Source organism: Sus scrofa, chromosome 6 (assembly GCF_000003025.6).
Source record: "Sus scrofa isolate TJ Tabasco breed Duroc chromosome 6, Sscrofa11.1, whole genome shotgun sequence".
NCBI classification, from domain to species: Eukaryota; Metazoa; Chordata; class Mammalia; order Artiodactyla; family Suidae; genus Sus; species Sus scrofa.
In genome coordinates this window covers 85,031,804-85,056,316 of record NC_010448.4, presented here as the reverse complement: position 1 = coordinate 85,056,316, position 24,513 = coordinate 85,031,804, and the positions used below count along the sequence as shown (strand labels likewise).

General features: G+C 43.3%; 1 protein-coding gene across 1 annotated transcript; it reads left to right on the top strand.

Moving 5' to 3' along the window:
* Window positions 10,418-23,713, top strand: RPA2 (replication protein A2). Its single transcript, NM_001244942.1, has 9 exons — window positions 10,418-10,534; window positions 10,779-10,885; window positions 12,733-12,834; window positions 12,964-13,077; window positions 16,409-16,483; window positions 16,993-17,109; window positions 19,953-20,060; window positions 20,501-20,595; window positions 23,027-23,713. The coding sequence occupies exons 1-9, from the start codon at window positions 10,525-10,527 to the stop codon at window positions 23,109-23,111; spliced, it is 813 nt and encodes a 270-aa protein (NP_001231871.1). The 5' UTR covers window positions 10,418-10,524; the 3' UTR covers window positions 23,112-23,713.

The window sequence follows — 24,513 nt, the reverse complement described above, 5'->3', positions numbered from 1 at the left end:
GGCCTCAGAGCCCCTGGGAAGCCAGGCTGTGGCTGTGGGTGGCCTGGGGTTCAAATCTGTAGAGGGCTTAGTCCAAGGAGGTCAAGAACAGGGCCAGGATAGAATCCATGAACGCTGACATCTAGTCCCGTCACTCTAAAGCAGAGACACATTATTTTTGTGCATTCATTCATTTAACAAATGCTTATTAAGCAGCTTCCATGTGCTGGGCCCTGGGCTGGGTGCTGGTGATTCAAATGAACAGAGATAGTTTATAGTTAGAGTTCCCTGGTGGTTCAGTGGGTTAGGGATCCAGCATTGTCACTGCAGTGGCTTGGGTCACTGCTGAGGCCTACTTCACTTAGTATGATAATCTCGAGATCCATCCATGGCATTATTTCATTCTTTTTATGGCCGAGTAATAGTCCATTGTATGTATGTATCATCTTTATCCATTCATCTGTCAATGGACATTTAGGTTACACCCATGTTTTGGCTATTGCAATGAACCCACAGCACTCTTTAAAATTGCAAGTATGTTGGGGAAAAGCAAGAATAAGGCCCCTTTCAGAGTTCCTGTCGTGGCACAGCAGAAACAAATCTGACTAGAAACCAGGAGGTTTGGGGTTCAATCCCTGGCCTTGCTCAGTGGGTTAAGGATCTGGTGTTGCTGGGAGCTCTGGTGTAGTTCGCAGACATGGCTCAGATCTGGCGTTGCTGTGGCTGTGCCATAGGCCAGCAGCTGCATCTCCCATTCGACCTCTCCAAATGCCACAGGTGCGGCCCTAAAAAGAAAAAAAAAAGAGGGGGTAAGAAAGAATAAGCCCTTTTCGCCTCTTTTTGTTTGATGTGGCAACAGTACCAAAGTACTGAACAATTGACGGTAAAGAAGCGCTGACACAGAGGCACAGAAAGGACAAAGCATTAAGTTGGGCTCAGGAGTCACATAGAGCTGGTGCAATTCAGTTCCTCATTTTATTAGCTCCGTGACTGTAAGCTGATTACTCAGTCTCACCCGGAAGGTCCAGGAAGACCAGTGCGTCATTAAAAGTACCGGAGAAAGGAGACATTCATCCATAGGTCAGCCAGGCAGGCTGGGCGTGGTACAGCCAGAGAGACCTTGGCTAGACATCTCTGAAGGGTGACTAACCATCTTGGTTTGACTGAGACTGGAGGGGTGTCTAGGACAAGAGGCTTTGAGTTTTAAACCTGGGAAGTCCCTAGGCAAACTGGTCAGCCGGCACCTTTGGCCTCGCCAGCCTCATGTGTTTAGTGCTGGGGTCACATGACTGCTATTTTCTACATGTGACTGTGACTTAGAGAAAGCTGGGAAACTGTGCTCTCATCTGTAAAATGAGGATGACAGCAGTGCTTACTTCATTTGGTTGTTGTAAAGATTGAGTGAATAAAGCAGAACCTTTGATCCTGCCCTCTCAACCCAGAGGCACACCAAGATCCTACGTCTTTGCCAATCTAATGCCCTTTGCTCCAAGATATTAAAAAAAAAAAAAAACTACCCACGGTTTTTCTATCAGTGTTACAAATGTGAGGTACAGCAACATGTTATGCTAAACTGGTAAAATAAATGTAAACTCCAAACCTTAAAAAAATGAATGTTTCCCAGGAGTTCCGTTGTGGCACAGGGGAAACAAATCTGACTAGTATTCATGAGGATGCGGGTTCAGTCTCTGGCTTCGATCAGTGGGTTGGGGATCCGGTGTTGCCATGAGCTGTGGTGGAGGTCGCAGACACGGCTCAGATCCCTCACTGCGGTGGCTGTGGTGTAGGCTGGCAGCTGTAACTCGGATTGGACCCCTAGCCCGGGAAGTTCCCTAAAAAAAAAAAAAGCTAAATAAATAAAGAAATAAATGTTTCCCTCCCTGAGTGACTACTAAGAGAGCTCTAAGAGCAGCAGTCCCCTGTATCATTCTCCATTCAAAGGAGGGGCTCTGAGTCTGTGTCTTGGGAAAAGAAAAAAAATCAGGCTGGATGGGATGGAACGTCTTCCTGGTGCCAGAAAAAAAAAAAAAAATCAGCAGTGCTGGTAAGTCAAAGGAACCAACCTTACTGTGACAACTGTGGCATTAATATTGACATGATAGTTATTTTATCACAGTTATTAGAAAAATTTGTATCTGTGAAAGGCCATGCACTCATGATAGCAATCCAAATAGAAAAAGAGCACCAAAAGGTAGTTGAGCCACGACAGAAACTCCCTAACTTTTTTTTTTGTTTGTTTGCTTTTTAGGGCCGCACCTGAGGCAGATGGAAGTTCCCAGGTTAGGGGTCCAACTGGAGCTACAGCCAGTGGCCTGTGCCACAGCTCGCCAGACCCTTAATCCACCCAGCAAGGCCAGGGATCAAACCTGCATCCTCATGGACCCTAGTCAGATTCGTTAACTGCTGAACCATGATGGGAATGCCTCCCTAACTTTTTTATTTTAATAAATAAACACACATGGATACTTTGCTTCTTTTATTAATTAGATGCCTATTTATAAAGTATACATATGAACTGTTCCCATCTGGGTAAAGAAGCAATTCACTGGCCTCTGAGAAGTCAAATACTTCCAGACAATGGGAACTGTGCCCAGAACAAGACGGGCTGATAGGCTGGGCTGCTCACACACAATAACCGAGATGAAGGGGAGGATGACAGGGCACGCCAAGAGCTAATTAGCCAACCATCCTAGAGTCCTGCTAAGCCCAGAGATTCTCTACCTCCTCTTCTAGAACGTGAAGCCTCCAGGTGGCCCTAAGAGTATAACAACATAATACCTCAATAGGAATACACGTAGTTTCAAACTTGCAAAATTCCCATCAATGTATCAAACAGTAAAAAAATTTATATAACACCACCTTAGTGAGACTGAAAGCCTAAGATTTTTTTATTTTGCTTTTTTTTTTCCTTTTTTAGGGCTGCACCCTCGGCATATGGAGGTTCCCAGGCTAGGGGTCTAATCAGAGCTACAGCTGCTGGCCTATACCACAGCCACAGCAATGCCAGATCCGAGTCACGTCTGCTACCTACACAACTCATGGCAACACTGGATCCCTAACCCACTGAACGAGACCAGGGACTGAACCCGCAACCTCATGGTTCCTAGTTGGATTCATTTCTGCTGTGCCACAATAGGAACTCCTAAATTTAATTTTTATTAAAGTAAATTTGGAGTTCCTGTCATGGCTCAGTGGTTAATGAATCCAACTAGGAACCATGAGGTTGCGGGTTCGATCCCTGGCCTTGCTCAGTGGGTTAAGGATCTGGCGTTGCCGTGAGCTGCAGTGTAGGTTGCAGATGCGGCTCGGATCTCGAGCTGCTGTGGCTCTGGTGTAGGCCAGTGGCCACAGCTCTGATTAGATCCCTAGCCTGGGAACCTCCATATGCCGCAGAAGCGGCCCTAGAAAAGGCAAAAAGACAATAAATAAATAAATAAAAAGTAAATTTGATTTACAATGTTGTGCCAGTTGAACAGCAAAGTTACGCAGTTAAATATATGTATACACACACATATACATATATATAGATATATCCTTTTGTTATATTCTCTTCTATCGTGGTCTGCCCCCAAGAGATTGGATATAGTTTGCAAGCCCATGATTTTGAGAAACAAAACCTAAGAGAAAGGTATGATTTAAACAGTCTTACAGGAGTTCCCTTGTGGAGCAGGGAGTTAAGGATCTGGTGTTGTCACTTCCCAAAAGGGAAGCTCAGTCATCTGTGGCCTGATGACAGTCCTCTTGGACCACACAAGCAAGTCTTGAGTCCTGACCAAAAATCAATTGATTGAAGACCCAGATCCAATAACCTGAATTGCACTAAGAAAATCTCTCTCTCTCTCTCTTTTTTTTTTTCAGGCCTATGGATTTCTGAAACCCCAGAAAGGAATAAAAATAATATTATAGAAATCGGAGGATGGTAACAAAATAAATGAAGGAATCAGGGCACAGGAGGCTCCAGGTTTTGTGGGGCTTGAGGCTTAAACAATTTGTGTGGCCCTATTTAGGAAAAAGAATGCAAAGTAAGGTATTAAAGTAAACAGGAATCTGGACAAAAGATGGGCCTTGGAAGAGGCTGTGCAAGGATGAGGCCCTGAAACCTAAACTTCATTAGCTTCAGAATCAACTATCATTTTTGTATTTTGTCTGCTCTTTAAGATATTTGAAATATTCATAAGAATCAGCCATACTAAAACTTGAATTAAAAACATTAGAAAAAATTAAGGATATTTAAATTCATTTGTTTAAATACCCAAAAGATTGATTTTAGGGTTTATTAGCTGTAAGAGTTCAATAAATTGAGCATTCAATAATTAAACAATACCTCTGGGTGTTCTGCACAACCTATAAAAGCCTCTTTGATATCAACATTTTTCTATCAGTATTATCCAATTCCATAATGATTATTACTGGTAGAAATAATCAGTACTATATAAAACTGAAAATGGCTACTCTATCCAGTTTAAAAAAGAAAAAAGAGCATCACATCTTGTGTATAACACTGGAAACTACCAGAAATCCCCCAAATACAAATTGTACTTGTAGAAATGAGCACCCAGGAAACCATAGTAGCAGATGTGAAAAACCAGAAACATGTGATATGACTTAAGTTTGAATCATGAATTTAACCCTCAGTATAAGGTTTGCCCCAGAAAAAACTGATTCACATAAAAACGACTTCTGCTGAGTTACCACTGTGGCACAATGGGATCTGTGGCATCTTGGGAGCACTGGGACACAGGTTCAATCCCCAGCCTGGCACAGCGGGTTAAGGATCCAGCGAGAAGCTCAAATCTGATCCCTGGCCCAGGAACTCCATATGCTGCAGGGCAGCCAAAAAAGAAAAAAGAAAAAAAAATGATTTCTGCAAAATTGAAAATGGAAAAAATTTGAAATGGTTAAATCTCACTGTTCAGGAGTTCCTGTCATGGCTCAGTGGTTAACGAATCCGACTAGGAACCATGAGGTTGCGGGTTCGATCCCTGGCCTTGCTCAGGGGGTTAAGGATCCGGTGTTGCTGTGAGCTGTGGTGTAGGTCCCAGACGCGGCTTGGATCCTGCATTGCTGTGACTGTGGTGTGGGCCGGCGGCTACAACTCCGATTGGACCCCCTAGCCTGGGAACCTCCATATGCCATGGAGCAGCCCTAGAAGAGGCAAAAAGACAAAAAAAAAAAAAAAAAAAAAAAAAAACAAAAAAAAACCTCACTGTTCAAAAAATTGAACAAAAAATTAAGTCCAAATGAAAATTCGTCACAGGAGTTCCCATGATGGCTCAGTGGTTAATGAATCCAACTAGGAACTAGGAGGTTGAGGGTTTGATCCCTGGCCTCGCTCAGTGGGTTAAGGATCTGGCATTACCCTGAGATGTGGTGCAGATCGCAGACGCAGCTCGGATCCCATGTTGCTGTGGCTGTGGGGTAGGCCAGCAAGTGTAGCTCCGATTGGACGCCTAACCCGGGAACCTCCATATGTCACAGGTGTGGCCCTAAAAAGACAAAAAGACAAAACAAACAAACAAATAAATAAATAAATAAAATGTGTGTGTTTATAATGTGGCGGCAAGATCAACTGGGAGGTTAAAATGGCAGGTCAAAAATTTGGGGAGATAATGCACGTGAAGAATTTAGCAGAGATAATGCATGTATCTGGCATGCGGTATGCACTCAGTAAACATAGGTGGATTCAATTTTTTTCAGTGTGATAAAATTCTAATAACAAAATGTATCATGTTAACCATTTTCTTTTCTTTTCTTTTTTTTTTTGTCTTTTTGCCATTTCCTTGGGCCGCTCCCGCAGCATATGGAGGTTCCCAGGCCAGGGGTCTAATCAGAGCTGTAGCTGCCAGCCTACACCACAGCCACAGCAACACAGGATCCATAACCCACTTGAGCAAGGCCAGGGATCAAACCCGCAACCTCATGGTTCCTAGTCAGATTCATTAACCACTGAGCCATGACGGGAACTCCCCATGTTAACCATTTTCAAGTACAGTTCAGTGGCATTAGCTATATTCCTGTTGTCCAAACAAACCACTTTCCATCTCCAGAATTTTTTAATCTTCCCGAATGGAAACCATATCCATTAAATGACAACTCCCCCTTCCTCCCTCTCCCCAAGCCCTGGTAACCACTATTTACTTCCTGTTCCTATGAATTTGACTCTTCTGTGTACCTCATATAAGTGGAATCATATAATATTTGTCCTTTGTGACTGGCTTATCTCACCTAGCATAATGTCCTCAAGGTTCATCCATATTTAGCATGTATCAGAATTTCCTTCCTTTTTAAAGGCTGAGCAATATTCCATTGCACCTCCATATCACATTTTGTTCATCCATTCATCTGTCAATAGAGACTTGCTTCCATCTTTTGGCTTTTGTGAATCACGCTGCTCTGAACATGGGTATACAAGTAGCTGAGTCCCTGCTTTCAGTTCTTTGGGTTATATAGCCAGAAATGGAACTGCTGGATCACATGATGATTCTGTTTTCAATTTTTTGAAGAACTGTCATAGTGTTTTTCATAGTGGCTGCACAATTTTATATCCCCACCAACAGTGTCCGAGGATTCCACTTCTCCACATCCTCACCAACAACCAGTTTTTTATTTCTTAAAAAGTAGCCATCCTAGGAGTTCCCATTGTAGTTCAGCGGTAAAGAATCCAACTAAATCCATGGGTATGCAGTTCGATCCCTGGCCTTGCTCAGTAGGTTAAGGATCCAGCATGGCTGTGAGCTGTGGTGTAGGCCGAAGATGCGGCTTGGATCTGGCACTATTGTGGCTGTGGCGAAGGCCGGCAGCTGCAGCTCCAATTCAACCCCTAGACTGGGAACTTCCATATGTCTCAAGCACAGCCCTAAAAAAAAAAAAAAAAAAAAAAAAAAAAAAAAAAAAGCATCCTGATGGGTGTGTTGCCAGATTTAAAAAAATTTTCTTAATTGAAGTATGGTTGATTTCCAATGTTGTACAAATTTCTGCTGTACACAAGACCAGATTGTTTTTAAAGGACGATTTCCCCTCTTCTCAGTTTTGCTATGGTTTTCCCTGATAGCAGTCTACCTGGAGAGGGAAATGGAAGACCTCTCAGAAATCACTTCCAGGTGACAAGAAGACTTCGACTTGATGAAACTAAACCTTGAGAGACAAATTCACTGCCCCTCTTCCCCCCTAAAAGGTAAATGCCAATTATTTTAGAGCCAATTAAGAACTGAGACTTCTGCTCAATTAAATCATCAAACTCTTGAATAAATGTGGAAAATCTTATTTTGATATTTTGCATTGTTAAATTTTAAGACATTCTCACTTTATTTTTAAAAGTATGATCTTCTTGGGAGTTCCCATCAGGGCTCAGTGGAAATGAATCTAACATCCATGAGGACTAATGAATCTGACTAACATCCTTGGCCTTGCTCGATGGGTTAAGGATCCAGTGTTGCCATGAGCTGTGGTGTAGGTCACAGATGTGGCTCAGATCCTGCATTGCTTTGGCTATGGTGTAGGCTAGCAGCTCCAGCTCCAATTGGACCCCTAGCCCGGGAACTTCCATATGCCGCAGGTGCAACCCTAAAAAGACAAAAAAAATTATGATCTTCTCAGCTGAATTTATACTACTTGAACCCCAAATGAGGCTGATTACCCCCAAGTGAACCCACATTTTAAATTTCCAGATACCCTTGATTGCAAATATTTTATCCCACATATCATAAATATGCTCTTACTTGTCAGACTACATAAGTTTCAATCACGTTAGGCTTAATACAATAGTGTTATCTTGGTATGACTTTTGTTCTTGGTTGTATCTTATTTATTTCTCAGCAATCACTTGGAGGCTGACAGAACTTATACAGGAAGGAAATGGCACACAAGCAACATTCTGGGCCATAGATATTTTTTCTTTGACTTACATAGTTTTTTGGGTTTTTTGTTTGTTTGTTTTGTTTTTTTTTTTGTTTTTGCTTTTTAGGGCTGCAGCATATGGAAGTTCCCAGGCTAGGGGTCAAATCAGAGCTACAGCTACCAGCCAACACCACAGCAACGCAATCCGAGCTACATCTGCAACCTACACCACATCTGTCAATAGAGCAAGGCCAGGGATCGAACCTGCATCCTCAGGGATACTAGCTGGATTCATTACCACTGAGCCACAACGGGAACACCTATGTAGTGTGTTTTAATTTTAAAATTTACTTATGAACACTTAAAATTTAGACATTTTTACATAAAAGTGCAGCCTTCCAGCATCTGCCAAAAAAAAACAGATGACGTGGCAACCCTGAGCCCACATTCTTTATGTCAGTTGCTATTTGCCATTATGCCTGTGTGGTTGTTTTTCCTAATCTGGAGGGGGAAAGTTTAAAAAAAAAAAAAAAGATCCCCCCTCTTATCCAATCCACTCTATCTTCTGTTTTCCTGCAGACCCCAGTTATCTTTTTTTTTTTTTTTTTTTTTTGTCTTTTGTCCTTTTAGGACCACACCTGTGGCATATGGAGGTTCCCAGGCTAGGGTTCTAATCGGAACTGTAGCTACTGGCCTACGCCAGAGCCATGGCAATGCCAGATCTGAGCCACATCTCTGACCTACACCACAGCTCATGGCAATGCCAGATCCTTAATCCACGAGCAAGGCCAGGGATCAAACCCGCAACCTCATGGTTCCTAGTTGGATTCGTTTCCACTGTGCCACGATGGGAACTCCCCCAGTTGTCTTTTGAGTTTGTGACACTGTTCTAGGATGTTCAGGAAGGCATGGTAATTACATTGGTTGATGGAATCAGACTTCCTGGGTTTATGAAGACTCCCCCAACTTAGCCTCAGTTTCCTCATCTGTAAAAACAGGGACAACAGCAGTACTTACCTACCTCATAGGATTGTGTTAGAAAATGTAAAATGTTTAAGACAATACCTGCATGGAGTTCCCTTCATGGCACAGCAGAAAGGGAATCCAACTAGGAACTATGAGGTTTCGGTTCGATCCCTGGCCTCACTCAGTGCGTTAAGGATCTGGCGTTGCCATGAGCTGTGGTGTAGGTCATGGACATGGCTCGATCTGGCATTGCCGTGGCTGTGGTGTGTAGGCCAGCAGCCACAGCTCCGATTGGACCTTTAGCCTGGGAACATCCATATGCCACAGGTGCGGCCCTAAAAAGACAAAAGACAAAAAAAAAAAAAAAAAAGACAGAGAGAGAGAGAAGAAAGTGTCTGCAGTTTTAGCAAAAGGAAATGCAATGGCCCAGAAACCCAGGGACCATGTCTTCGTTATTTGCCACTGAATCCCAGTGGCCAGCACAAAGCTTGGAACAAGAGATATCAATAAATATTTTTAAATTATAAATGAGGATCTGTTCCTAACAGTGTAGTAGTATTTAGAGCAAAGAACTGACAGACATGTTCCACTCTCCATAGGAGGGACACGGAGTTCCCGTCCTGGAGCAGCAGAAATAAATCCGACTAGGAGCCATGAGGTTGTGGGTTCGATCCCTGGCCTTGCTCAGTGGGTTAAGGATCAGGCGTTGCTGTGAGCTGTGGTGTAGGCTGCAGACGCTCTGATTAGACCCCCTAGCCTGGGAACCTCCACATGCCGCGGGTGCGGCCCTAAAAGGACAAAAGACCACAAAAAAGAAAAGAAAAACGTAAGAGGGACACAACCGTATTACATGAAGAATAGTTGAAGCAACCGAGGATACGGATCCGGACTAGACTGGGGTGGGGACAGAAAGGTTGGGGGGATGTCATCCTCAGATCTTTTGCCATTCTGGGAAAAAGACTGTAGGCTTCTCACAGCTTCTCTGCGGAGAATCAGGACGACGGGATGGCAATACCAGAACTGAACCTGGCTCTTTATGGAAAAGAATACGCAACCCCACGAGGTGCAATGAAATTACTACATTGAGCTCCCCGTATGTGTATATATTGTGCTAATGGCAAGTCCTACTACTATAACGCTTTAGGAGGCATCACTCGATTGGTAAGGTTTTGGACGAAACAAGACACGGAACAAAGGAAGTGATGTAAAGTGTCAGTCAGTTGCCGGGGGTGGGATTAAACGGCCTGAGATGTGGAAGTATCATCCAGATTGGTTCTCATCTTTTACTTTTTGGGCAACCGCCCACAGCATCTCGGGTGAGGGATCCGACTCAAGCCATCTCCGGATCCTTAACCTGCTGGGCCACAAGTGAACTCCTTGATTGGTTATTTTCTTGAGACACTGGCCTATCTTTGCATCTCTCAGGTCTCCCTTCCGCAGCCGCAGCCTATTTTGCCCTAAGTAACGATGGCTGCAGAGGCTTCGGATCTTCCCGGAGCGAAGTGCGCATTCTCCGGAGCTCGGCGCGGGAAGGCGGGAAAAGGCGTGGGATTCTTAAGCATTGATTGGCTGAGGGGAGAAACGCTCTGGACTCTGATTGGCTCCGTCCTTCGCGGGAAGGAGTTTGTGGCTCCAGCGAAAAGTAGATACAGCGCAGCTGCAACAGCGGAGTCCTGAGGGGGTTCGGCTAACCCACCGGACCGGAGCCTTCTGGAGCTCTACACTGAGGGAATAGTGACCAAGATGTGGAATAGTAATGATGAGTGGGGCGCCTGATGAGAATCGCAAGAAGGATTTAGCAAGGGAGGGCCCGGGGAGGCGTGTGGCGGCAGGGGGCGGGCGAGGGCCGGTGATGGGGGCGTGCGGGTCGTAGGGAAGATGGTGGGAAGGTTAGGGAGACTCTGGGAGTGGTTGGGGTGAAGTCTGGGGGGACTTGCGGATTTTTCAGAGGCTTGGAGGGTGGCACAAGTATTAATACTGCTGTTGTTTAAAACCAGGTGGATTTGAAAGCTATAGCAGCTCCTCCTTTGGGGGAGCCGGCGGCTACACACAGTCCCCTGGGGGCTTTGGATCACCGACACCTTCCCAGGCTGAAAAGAAATCTGTAGGTTGCAAGCGCATTTCTTTTTATTTTAACCTCTGCTGAAGCTCCTAACGCATCTGTGAGAAAATTTAGGCGGGGAAGGAAGGGTGGTAAACTGGACGTGCTTGTAAGTTTGAAAAATCAAACGTCTCCTAATTTTGCATACATTGTTTCCTTGGCTTTATTTTGAAAGTTACCAATATAACTAATGAATTAGTCTTGTGGGAAAAACCGAACTTGTATGTGTAGCCTATTTTACATTCTTCACATACTGGAAGTCATTTTTAAATGAAATGTAATGAGGTCATCTGATAAGGTGGAAAGAGCCTGGTCTTTGGAGTCTAGTAGATCTATGTTCCACTATTGCTCTGACACTGCTTGCAGGGTATCATTGGACAATTACAAAACTGGGAATCAGTTTTGCACCCACTAAATGGGATTAATGATACATATCTTACAAGGTTGTTGTGAGATTAATAACATTACATATAGTTATGCCTGCCCCAGAGTTGCTTTCAATAAATGGCCCCAGGGGTAGTTCCCATTCTGGCGCTGCAGAAATGAATCCGACTAGGATCCATGAGGATGCAGGTTCGATCCCTGGCCTCGCTCAGTGGGTTAAGGATCTGATGTTGCTGTGAGCTGTGGTGTAGGCCATCGGCTATAGCTCCGACTTGACCCCTAGCCTGGGAACCTCCATATGCCGTGGGTACGGCCCTAAAAAGCAGAGCAAAAAAAAAAACAGAAAGGAAAAAAAGAAATGTGATCAAGAGCACACTGCTCCTGAGTGGTCGAGCCATAATCTCAGCCCACCAGCTGGCTGCCACCTTTTGTGACATGTGTGCTGGTAGTTGACTGGGCTTACTTTCTACCATCCTGGCAATATTCACCGTTCAAAAGTATGCTTCAGCAGTTAGCCCACTGAGCAAGGCCAGAGATTGAACCTGCGTCCTCATGGATGCTAGTCAGATTCATTAACCACTGAGCCATAACGGGAACTCCTGTAATGCACATTCTTCACTCACTATTTTTTCACTGTCAAAATTTTCGTGCTTCAGGGTCCAGCCTAAATGCTCCCTCTTCTTGAAATTGCCAATAAATTTTTCCAAGATCCCACATTCTATAGTGTTTCAAGATCAGGCTTGTTATTTACATTTGTAGCATGTGTTGAGGGCAAATCCTGTTCCATTTTACTCATCTTTATTTCCCCCAAACAAACCCTGGCCAGTGGGAGACAAACATAAGAGTATACATGGTTAGGCTGCTTCTGGGTGTGATTTAGGTGTCCTCTTCTGCCCGTCACATCCTGTCCCTTTCCTTTAAGATGTCCCGTGTGGCCAGGCCCTTATCCCATTTTCCTCATACTCACATGGGATTGTCAGAACATCTACCTAAAGCTATATACCTCCAACTTTTTGTTATACTTTAACTTAGAAGAGCTTCAGAGTTCTGTCTTTGCTGGCCATTTCCCAAATTCCTTCCAAATACTATCTCTTCTCATCAGTGATGAAAAGCCAGCTCAAGCTTGCCTTCATCCTAAAGCTGGAGTTGCCTTTTCAAAGTCTCTTCCAGAAGCAGGTCATGTTCCTTTGCTGTCCACACTCTGGCTGACTCATTTTGGTGATCCCTAGTATAGCACAAACTTATCCAGTCATCAGGAGCTTTGGAGTCAGACAGACGTGGTTTTGAAATTTAGAATATGGCGTTGGTTAACTATATAACCTTGGTTTTCTTCTCTGTGAAGTAGGGACAATGAGGTTTCTTTTGAAGATTAGTGTTACAATATCCGTAAAGTGCTGGGCATATAGGAGGTGTTAAGGGACAGTAGTTATTATTTTCTTAATTGAATTTATGCATACTTTTTTCAGAGAGCCCGAGCTCAGCACATTGTACCCTGTACCATATCTCAGCTGCTTTCTGCTACTCTGGTTGATGAAGTGTTCAAAATTGGGAATGTTGAGATTTCACAGGTATGTAAAATAATTTGTGGAAGAGTCACTCAATCATATGAAGAATGAAATAAAACTTACTTCATTTAAAAATAGATTCATGTTGCTTTGGTTTCTAAGAAAACCAAACTTATTTTTCTTCTTGTCTAGGTGACTATTGTGGGGATAATCAGACATGCAGAGAAGGCTGCAACCAACATTGTTTACAAAATAGATGACATGACAGCTGCACCCATGGATGTCCGCCAGTGGGTTGACACAGATGTAAGCAGTTGTGTTTGAATCAGGGTGGGGTTACTTTGGGACTTTGGAGATGTTGAACTTTTTTAGTATCACTTTTTTTTTTTTTTGCTTTTCAGGGCCATACCCACAGCATATGGAGGTTCCCAGGCTAGGGGTCCAACCAGAGGTACAGCTGCCAGCCACAGCCACAGCAACACAGGATCTGAGCTGCATCTGCAACCTACACCACAGCTCACAGCAACGCCAGATCCTTAACCCACTGAGCAAGGCCAGGGATCGAACCTGCAACCTCCTGGTTCCTAGTCGGATTTGTTTTGGCTACACCACAACAAGAACTCCTAGTCTCACTTTTTAACAGTGGTCCTCATAAAAATAAAACATAAACAAGATATCAAAGGCAGAAACCCTAAAATGAAAGGCTAATACATTTGATTTCATAAAAATTTTAAATGTTTTAAACTTCCCAAAATAGAATAAACAAAGGGCAAGTGACAGGACACACTAAAACACAGACTCAGAGAATAAGGGTTTTTATGTTGGCACTGTACACCCAGCCCCTAGATCAGTATCAGTACATAGTGGGCCCCAGTAAATACTGTTTAAATGAGAGGGAAATTTTTTTGCAACATATTACAAACATTTAAAATTTTTAATTAATGAATATTCTTACAAAGAGAAAAGCAGAGTTCTTTTGTGGCCCAGTGGGTTAAGAATCCCGCGTGTCACTGCAGCTGCTCTGGTTGCTGCTGTGTCATGGGTTTGATCCCTGGGGCAGGAACTTGCACATGCCGTGGTCAAAAGAAAAAAGCAAAAAGCTACTGCACCTTGGGAAAATGGGCAAAGAAATGCACAAATATTTATAATAGATGAGATACAGATTGCAACAACAATAAAAGTAGGTTTAATAAACATCGATACCATTTTAAACTTATTAAATTGGCAAAAGAAAAGAAAAAATGGCAATGTCCACTTCTGTTGAGAGCAATAAGCACTTAATTTGTTTTGTTTTGTTTTTCGCCCATGTCAGGTGGAAGTTCCCAGGCCAGGGATCGAATCCATGCCATTGCTGTGACCAGAGTCACAGCAGTGACAACACTGGATCCTTAACCCCCTGAGCCATGAGGGAACCACAACAGGCACTTAATTTGTCGGGTGATTTGTCAGTGTTTATCTGGGGAAGTGGATACCATCCTTCGTCGATGTTATGAGTGTAACCTTTCTCATAAATCAACCAATGATCAAAATCATCCATCACAGAAATGTTGAACCTGCACTCCACAGCTAGAAGTTTACATTAAGGAAAAAATTAAAGACACATGCAAAGATTTGGTTGTAAGATTGTTGATGATCACATTATTTATAATAATGGAACACGCAAAGGAATCTCAGTGTTACCAATAGATTATAAATCAAGCCAAGGTATATTTGTAAAATACCGCAGATGATATAGAAATGTATGTATCATCACAAAGAAGTGTTTTCCATAAATTGTGGAGAGAAGAAGAGCATGTAAAAGATAGTATCCAGAGTTCCCGTTGTGGCGCAGTGGTTAACGAATCTGACTAGGAACCATGAGGTTGCGGGTTCGGTCCCTGCCCTTGCTCAGTGGGTTAACGATCCGGCGTTGCCTTGAGCTGTGGTGTAGGTTGCAGACGCGACTCGGATCCCACGTTGCTGTGGCTCTGGTGTAGGCTGGTGGCTACAGCTCCCAATTGGACCCCTAGCCTGGGAACCTCCATATGCCGTGGGAGCGGCCCAAGAAATGGCAAAAAAGACCAAAAAAAAAAAAAAAAGATAGTATCCATTGGGTGGCCTCACTTTTACAAAGAAGCATGTGTGAGTATCTGCATAAAAATAGACTGAAAGAAACTATATGCTTTTTACCCATTTTTGTTTGTTTGTTTTTCTTTTTACCCTTTTTGTTTTCCAATTGGAAAGAAGGCTGCTTTTGGTTTTTGATGTTGTTTTTAAAATAAATTCATTGTAGACAATTTGGATAATAAGTACTTTGTAAGCTATTTTCACTTCAAAAACCACAAGCATCTGTGAAGAATTAACTTGATAGTTATGCTTTCTTTATTTTTTGTACCCCAGAAAAATACAGGAGAATTTATTCAACAGTTATTATTGGAGTCCTGATTCTGCACCAGAATGAGTATATATTCCTCCACATGGGGAATAAGCTTTTTTCCATGAGTCACAGCTGTTCTTCACAGATAATAAATAGAATTCTTCATTATCATTTGCAGCTGTATAAAGTATCCCATTATATGAATGTGCACCTTTTGTTGGATATTTAGGCTGTTTGAATGTTTTAGTATTCAAAACTATGCTGTATGGAGTTCCCTGGTGGTGCGTGGATTGTCACTGTATGGAGTTCCCTGGGGTTGTCACTGCTGTAGCTTGGGTTGCTACTGTGGCACAGAATTGATCCCTGGCCTGGGAATTTGCATGGCATGGCCGTGGCCCCCCCTCCAAAAAAAAAAAAAACAACAACACTATGCTGTGTTAAATATTCTTAAAGCTAAATCTTAATGCATGTTCTTAATTATTTTCTTAGTTTTTAAAAGCAGAATTGCTATGCCAATAAATATATCCACTAGAAAGTTGTGTGCCTGGAGTGCCCACTGTGGCGCAGTGGAATTGGCAGCATCTCTGCAGCACCAGGACAGGTTTGACCCCCAACCCTGGCACAGTGGGTTGAAAGATCCGGCACTGCTACAGCTACAGCGTAGGTCACAACTGCAGCTTGGATCTGTTCCCTGGCCCAGGAGCTCCATATGCCACAAGTAGGCCAAAAAAGGAAAAAAAGTTGTGTGCCTGAGAGCACAGAATGGGAGTGCTGTTTACTTTTTTTAATGATGTGTGTAACATAGAACTTGGAACTGGAAATTCCTTTAGAGGGTTTTTTTTTTCCCCCTGCTTTTTTTTTCAGGGCTGCACCCACAGCATATGAAAGTTCCCAGGCTAGGGATCAAATCAGGGCTACGGCTGCCAGCCTGCACCACAGCCACAGCAACATGGGATCTTAGCCGAATCTGTGACCTGTACCACAGCTCACGGCAATGCCAGATCCTTAACCCATCTAGCGAGGCCAGGGATCAAACCCACAACCTCATGGTTCCTAGTTGGATTCGTTTCTGCTGTGCCACGACAGGAACTCCCAAGATATTTTTATTCTAATTCCTAATGTTATTTTAAAAATTAAATTCTAAGGCAAACTAGTTCGTGCTACATTAGGATCCTTTAGCCCTTTGTAACTTTCTCTTTCTGTACATAACCTAGAAATTTTAAAGAAGCTTGCACCAACATCATTAAAACCTTAGTGATATGTTTGTGTGTTTTCTGCTAGGATGCCAGTGGTGAAAACACTGTGGTTCCTCCAGAAACATATGTGAAAGTAGCTGGTCATCTGAGATCTTTTCAGGTAAAGTCAGAGGCAAAAATGACAGTTGAAATGTATTTGCATGAAGCAATTTCTGGAGTCATGCTTTAAGTTTGGGATACTTAAATAAACTCCATGTTCAGTAGGAGTTATGTTGGAGTTATTTCATAATTTTCTTCTTCAAAACGAAATAACAGTTTCCCTCAATATAACACTAACAGAAAGATAGAGAAAGAACAAGATCTTAGCCTGCAGTTGCCACTGGTAGGATTCATTAGGTACAGAAGAATAGATACTGGACTGGAGACTAGACTGTGGTTGTATAACCTTGCGTAAGTCATTGGACATCTCTGAGCTAGCTTTGTTTTTTGTTTTTTACTATATTTAATTGACCATACTTGAATTAACTTTGACGTACAATTTTTCAGTATGTAACATGTTTTTCTCATTTAGTAAAATGTTACAACCAAGAATAGAGCCACGATGTTTGGCCCTGAAATCGACTAGCATGTGCTCATCCTTCGTTCACATTTTTCTCTTTATTTTCATAGAACAAGAAAAGCCTGGTCGCTTTTAAGATCATGCCCCTGGAGGATATGAATGAATTCACCACACATATTCTAGAAGTAGTCAATGCACACATGCTGCTGAACAAGTCTAACAGCCAGGTGAGCCGCTTCACTCTCTTCATTTTTTTCTCTTCCCCAGAAGACCATGGACCACTCTGTGCTCTAGCTTTGATGTCCTTGACATTTTGAAGATTGAGCCAGAAGAAAAGCATCATTCATTCCTCAAAATTCTTCTCCATAAGCTTTACCATATTATTTTATTCCATATGAAACACTCACGTGCCTCTCAAAATTCCACATTCCCCTGACCCACTGGCTCGGATGGCTGAGGCCAAGACGGCCTTCAGGTGTAGACGCAGTTACAGGCTGAGCTCTTAGCTTCAGGGTTGTTGGTCCATATTCAGAGAAAAACCCCAATTAAGACAGCATTTTGCTGCTTTCCTTCCAACCTATTGGCTAAACAAGAAATTTTATGCACCATTATTTTGTCCCTAAAACTATATTTCTTGGTTCCTATTGAAATTTCTCAACATTATTTTCCGTCATATGAACTCAGTTTGGCAAGTCCATCCAGGAACACACAAAGGATTTGTTGATTCTCCTATTAGGGTGCCCTTAAATGATTCTGGTGACAAGGTGTAAGACTGGCTACAGTAGGAGGGACTAGAGAACTGATGAGCTGTTGCGTCCTAGTCTGTGCCAAGCACGTTGCTATGCACTAGGGATATGGAGATAAATGCATTCACTTTATTGGGCCTAGTATATGCCAATCATTATTCTAAGCCCTTGGGGTAGTTCCTGTTGTGGCTCAGCAGATTAAGAATCTGACTAGTATCCATGAGGATGCAGGTTCGATCCCTGGCCTCACTCAATGGGTTAAAAGATCCAGCATTGCTGTGAGCTGTGGTGTAGGTCGCAGACACGGCTCAGATCCAGCAGCATCTGTGAATGGCACACAGTCCGTGCATTGAAAGGGGGTGGTCAAGAATAAAATGCAGATTTCGATGTCTCGTTGTAGTGGGTCTTGAATGTCCAGGAGTTTTACATTATTTTCACAGGCAGGGGGAGCCAGCTGAAAGCTTTTAGGTAGAGAAGAGACATGATCAGAAGTTATTACTTGGTAGCAATGAGGAGGGTTGATTGGAATAGGAGAGATTAGCCCCTGGGACTAGTCTGGAGACCAGGGGTGATGAGGCTAGACTTGAGCTATGCTGAAGGTTGTGTTACTAGGCTGTAGTGGAGTTCCTATTGTGGCTCAGTGAGTTCAGAACCCAATGAGTATCCATGAGGATGTGGATTCGATCCCTGACATTGCTCAGTGGGTTAAGGATCTGGCATTGCTGCAAGCTGCAGTGTAGATTGCGGATGTGATTCAGATCTGGTGTGACTCTGGCTCCACAACTCGACCCCTAGTCTGGGAACTTCCGTATGCCATTGGTGTGGCCCTAAAAAGACAAAAAAAAAATAAAAATAGGTTGTCTGACAGACTGTGGAAGGTGACCAAATGGAGATTTAGATGGCTGAGGTCTGCAGGACTGGGTTCAGGTTTACTAACTGAGATTGAATATAGCAGGGCGAGCACATTTGGGGAGGAGAGTAGTGAACTCTTGGAAGTATGTGAATTATCTGGATGGAGGTCTTCAGCAAATGGTTGGGAACAAAAATTTGTAGCCTAGGAGGACTGGGATGAAATCCTGGGAGAGCGATCAGCCTCTTGGGAGGTAGGTAGCAAAGGCTGAGAAGGGCTGCTGAGAAGGTACAGTTTGAGAATTAACTGGAGAATGAGAAGAACATGGGATCAAGAAGCCTACGGAGGGATATGTTTCGAGCGGAGTGTGATCAACAGTGTCTGCTTTGGAGAGGTCAGGGGTCACCAGGACTGAAAGGGGCTGCTGGGTGTGTTGGTTAAAAAGCATTGGTGACTAGGAGTTCCCATCGTGGCTCAGTGGTTAACGAACCCGACTAGGAACCATGAGGTTGCGGGTTTGATCCCTGGCCTTGCTCAGTGGGTTAAGGATCCAGCATTGCTGTGAGCTGTGGTGTAGTTTGCAGACGCAGCTTGGATCCTGCGTTGCTGTGGCTCTGGCATAGGCTGGTGGCTACAGCTCCGGGCCCTAGAAAAGGCAAAAAGATGGAAAAAAAAAAAAAGGCATTGGTGACTGGTGAGAATGATTTCAAAGGTGTGTTTGGTGAGAATCCAAACAGTGCTGGGAAATGAAAACAGTGACTAGAGTCTATCTTTTTTTTTTTTTTTTTTTTTTAAAGTTTGGTGGTTAAAAAAAAAGAAGAGAGTGAGGAGAACCATGTCTCTTTTTCTCTCCCTGTGATGCATCATGCCTAGTTGACACAGTAAATGCTTGCATCATTGAGCATCAAAGACAGACACCACTTGGACTTCCTGTCATGGTGCAGCAGAAAGGAATTCGACCATGAGGTTGCGGTTCGATCCCTGGCCTCACTCGGTGGGTTAAGGATCCGGCGTTGCCATGAGCTGTGGTGTAGGTCACGGACGTGGCTCAGATCTGATGTTGCTGTGGCTGTGGTGTAGGCCAGCAGCTGTAGCTCCGATTAGACCCGTAGGCTGGGAGCCTCCGTATGCCACAGGTGCCCCCAGGCCCCACAAAAAGATAGATACCACTCTAGAAAATCTCCAGGTGATTTTCTTCTCAGTGCTGTTTTTCCTCTGGTTCCCCTCACATCACAAAGAAAAGGAGGAACCAGAAGTATCTTTCTCTCTGATATGATGTTCTTCAGAGGCTGACGTTACCTCGCTTGGAAGTACTCATTAAATAACAGCTATCCTTTCCAATGTAAGCAATTGTTATTGGGAAAACTCTGCTTAAATTGTTTATTGTTAAGCACTTATTAAGCTGTTTGAAAAAACAAGGACCGTGTTTAAATTGGCAAATTTGCTAATATTATAAATTTATTTCTTAATCCAGCTCCTAGCAGGGAGAGTACCTGTCAGCAATCCAGGAATGGGTGAAGTTGGGAGCTTTGGTGGGAATAGCTTCATGCCAGCAAATGGCCTCACTGTGGCCCAGAACCAGGTAAACACCTGAGTATCTTTAAAAATGTAAGACACGGGGAGTTCCTGTTGTGGCGCCGTGGTTAACTAGGAATCATGAGGTTGCAGATTCAATCCCTGGCCTCGCTCAGTGGGTTGAGGATCAGCCATGAGCTGTGGTGTAGGTCGCAGACATGGCTCGGATCTGGCATTGCTGTGGCTCTGGCGTAAGCCGGTGGCTACAGCTCTAATTAGAACCCTAGCCTGGGAACTTCCATGTGCCATGGGAGCGGCCCTAGGGAAAAAATAAATAAATAAATAAAAAGTCAGCAGGAAAAAAAAAGTAAGACACGGAAAATCATAAAATGTGTTACTTCCTTCTTGGTGCTAAGGCTAAGTACTCCTTCTTATAAAGGGACTCTGGTTTACACAGGGGAGCTAATTCAAAGTAGTTGCCAAAATCTTTCTGATTTGAATCTTTAGGTGCTGAATTTAATTAAGGCTTGTCCCCGGCCTGAAGGACTGAACTTTCAGGATCTCAAGAACCAGCTCCAACACATGAGTGTAGCCTCGATCAAGTGAGTATTTGGTTTGTGTGAGCTAGGGCTCCGGAATTGTACCCATTTCCCTTCAGCAGGGTTTCCTGGCAAGGAGAAGTGAGTTAAAAAACAAAAAACAAAACCTGTTGACAGACAAAGAGAAGTTGCCCAGCCAAGGAAAACTAGAAGAAGGACTCACAGAGATGATGCTACCCATCACTTCACTCATTTATTTTTTTCATTCCATGAATACTAAGTCCCATGACATGCAGGGGACATAAGTTTGAGCAAAAATTGACGTGATACCTCTTGTGGAGTTTAGTCTGGAGGAATGAACTCAGGTGTGTGATCACATTGGCATTACTGCCCCACTGTGGAGAATGTGCATCATGCTATCTGGACCTGAAGCAATTCAACAATTTTTCCAGCATCCTTGTCCTGATAACCCGTTAGACAAGCAGCTTCCTAAGTCCAATGAACTAATCAAACAAACCAAGTACTATGGTATTTATGATAGCTGTTACTACGAATCAGTTGACATTCTAGGTCTCGATGGAAAAGAATGCTCAGGTCTAATTGCATTATTTGTCCTATAAATGAGGTTAACAATTCTTAGAGTTACTGTGATGATAAGGTGCAAAATGGCTGTCACACAGTAGGTGCTCTGTAAATCGTTAATGTTACTCAGTGTGTTAACTCACGCTGATCTTGAGGGCCTTAAAAGGATTTGAAGGTGTCATACCTTTTCTTTCCTTCCCGCAACTTTATATCCCAGAGGGAAATTAGAAGGTCAGTGGATGGCCGAGAAGCTATTTTTTATAATTTTTTTAAATTTTTTATTTCTTTTTTTTATTTTTTTATTACTCAAATGAATTTATCACATCTGTAGTTGTATAATGATCATAACAATCTGATTTCACAGAATTTCCATCCCACAACCCAAGCACATCCCCCCACTCCCCAAACTGTCTCCTCTGGAGACCATAAGTTTTTCAATGTCTGTGAGTCAGCATCTGTTCTGCAAAGAAGTTCAGTCTGTCCTTTTTTCAGATTCCACATGTCAGTGAAAGCATTTGATGTTGGTGTCTCATTGTATGGCTGACTTCACTTAGTGTGATAGTTTCTAGGTCCATCCATGTTGCTAAAAATGCTGGTATTTCGTTCTTTTTAATGGCTGAGTAATATTCCGTTGTGTACCACATCTTCTTGATCCACTCCTCTGGACATTTAGGTTGTTTCCATGTCTTGGCTGTTGCAAATAGTGCTGCAGTGAACATCGGAGTACATGTGTCTTTGCAAGTCGTGGTTTTCTCTGTGTAGATGCCCAGGAGTGGGATTGCTGGATCAAATGGTAGTTCTCTGTTTAGTTTTCTGAGGAATCTCCATACTGCTTTCCACAGTGGTTGCACCAATTTACAATCCCACCAACAGTGTATACTAGGGTTCCTTTTTCTCCACACCCTTTCCAGCACTTATTGTTTGTAGACTTTTTGATGATGGCCATTCTGGCTGGTGTAAGGTGGTACCTCAGAGTGGTTTAATTTTTTATTTCTTTCTTTATTTTTTGTCTTTTCAGAGCCGCACCTGCGGCATGTGGAGGTTCCCAGGCTAGGGGTCTAATCGGAGCTGCAGCCACAGGCCTATGCCAGAGCCACAGCAACGCGGGATCCCAGCTGTGTCTGTGACCCACACCACAGCTCACGGCAACGCCAGATCCTTAATCCACTGAGCAAGGCCAGGGATCGAACCCACAACCTCATGGTTCCTAGTCGGATTCATTTCTGCTGCACCACAACAGGAACTCTGAAGCTATTTTTTTTATTTTTTATTTTTTTTTAATTTTTATTTATTTATTTATTTTTTTTGTCTTTTTGCTATTTCTTGGGCCGCTCCCGCGGCATATGGATGTTCCCAGGCGAGGGGTCGAATCGGAGCTGTAGCCACCGGCCTACGCCAGAGCCACAGCAACGCCAGATCCGAGCCGCGTCTGCAACCTACACTACCGCTCACGGCAACGCCGAATCGTTAACCCACTGAACAAGGGCAGGGACTGAACCCGCAACCTCATGGTTCCTAGTCGGATTCGTTAACCACTGCACCACCACGGGAACTCCTGAAGCTATTTTTTTTAAATAGCTGTTTATACTAGGAGATATTACTTGCAAGCTAAACTACGGCTTTAGATCCTGGTTTCAGTTTGCTTAGACTGGTATTGAAATGAGATCCTATTATCTTGTCTTTACACAGTTTGCGAGAAAAATCCATTGTAGCCCTAAAAACCTTTGCTTCCATGGATTACCTTGGTTTTGCAATTTTACTGGCATTTTTCTGTGCAAGAGCTTTTTGTGAGCAAAATGGCTACAAACTCTTCTCAGCCAAGATAGCAAGTAGGGAGATGAGTCACATTTACATATTCGTCCATATCCAAAAGGCAGTTTCCTTTCTTCAGCATTTGTTTTTTTCCTTCTAGGCAAGCTGTGGATTTTCTAAGCAACGAGGGACACATCTATTCAACTGTGGATGATGATCATTTTAAATCCACAGATGCAGAATAACTGGATCTAACCGGGTACCTGAGATATTTTCCAGCTGGACCTATTTTCGCAATCTGTTGTCTCCAGCTGTGCGTATATTTGGCAAGTTGACTCTAGGAAGTAAATTTCCTGTATAAAAGGTCTCAACTGACATCCTTTTGAAACTTACTCCTCTTCTGTTTTTTGAAGCTCAAAGGGATATAAATGAGGGCAGAATTTCTTAAAGAAATTACAACTTAGTTACAGCATCAGGTCAGATGGAATTGGAAGAGGGAGGATCCCAGAGAGTTGGGTGGTGTTACTTAAATAATACTCAGGAGTTTGTGTTCCTAAATTGTTTCCTGTTGAGAGAAGATGAGCAGGACTAAAGACCGTCAGCAGAGGTAGCCAAGAGGCCCACTAACTTCTGCCTGTTTCTGTTCCCCGCTTTAATTGTGTGTTGTTACTTTTAGAACTGCACTTTCATCTTGTCATAATAATTGCTGCCGCAAGTGTGTTTTTTTTAAACATAAGGTTCTTGAGTGGTGACTTCGTGGGGCAGAATAAAGGATGATGTGTTACCCTGTTTTGTACAAAATAAGTGCATTTATGTGTTTAATAAAATAGTTCTATTATTGCGGTAACTTGTAAAAACATTATTTTTACAGTGCTGTAATTAATTCTGTATCATCGCAACTAAATCTTTTTTTTTTTTTTTTGTCTTTTGTCTTTTTAGGGCTGTACCTGTGGCACATGGCCGTTCCCAGGCTAGGGGTCTAATGGACGCTACAGCTGCCAGCCTATGCCACAGCCACAGCAACGTGGGATCCAAGCCACGTCTGCAACCTGCATCACAGCTCATGGCAACGCTGGATCCTTAACCCTAGGAATCAAACCTGCAACCTCATGGTTCCTAGTCAGAGTCATTTCCACTGTCTTTGTTCTAGGGATCTCAATCTGTTACATGGGCCTGTTTGACAGGGAGGAGTCTGCAAGTCTGGATTCCGCTGGGTTGTGCTGATTTTTTGTCCTATTATTATTTTTTATTTATTTATTTTTGCTTTTTAGGGCCACACCCACGACATATGGAAGTTTCCAGGCAAGGGGTCAAATTGGAGTTATAGGAGTTCCCATTGTGGCACAGTGGTTAATGAATCCAACTAGGAACCATGAGGTTGCGGGTTCGATCCTGGTCTTGCTCAGTGGGTTAAGGATCCCCTATTGCCACAGTTGTGGCATAGATCACCATGAGCTGTGGTGTAGGTCGCAGATGCAGCTCAGATCCCCAGTTGCTGTGGCTCTGGTGTAGGCTGGTGGCTACAGCTCCGATTCGACCTCCATGTACCTCGGGAGCGGCCCTAGAAAAGGCAAAAAGACAAAAAAAAAAAAGAATCAGAGTTATAGCTGCCAGCCTACGCCAGAGCCACAGCAATGCCAGATCCAA

Excerpts from the sequence above, each read along its gene's own strand:
- RPA2 (NM_001244942.1), top strand. Across the intron at positions 13,078-16,408 it reads GCCAGTGGGTTGACACAGAT|GATGCCAGTGGTGAAAACAC; the intron begins GTAAGCAGTTGT and ends GTTTTCTGCTAG. Across the intron at positions 16,484-16,992 it reads GTCATCTGAGATCTTTTCAG|AACAAGAAAAGCCTGGTCGC; the intron begins GTAAAGTCAGAG and ends TTATTTTCATAG.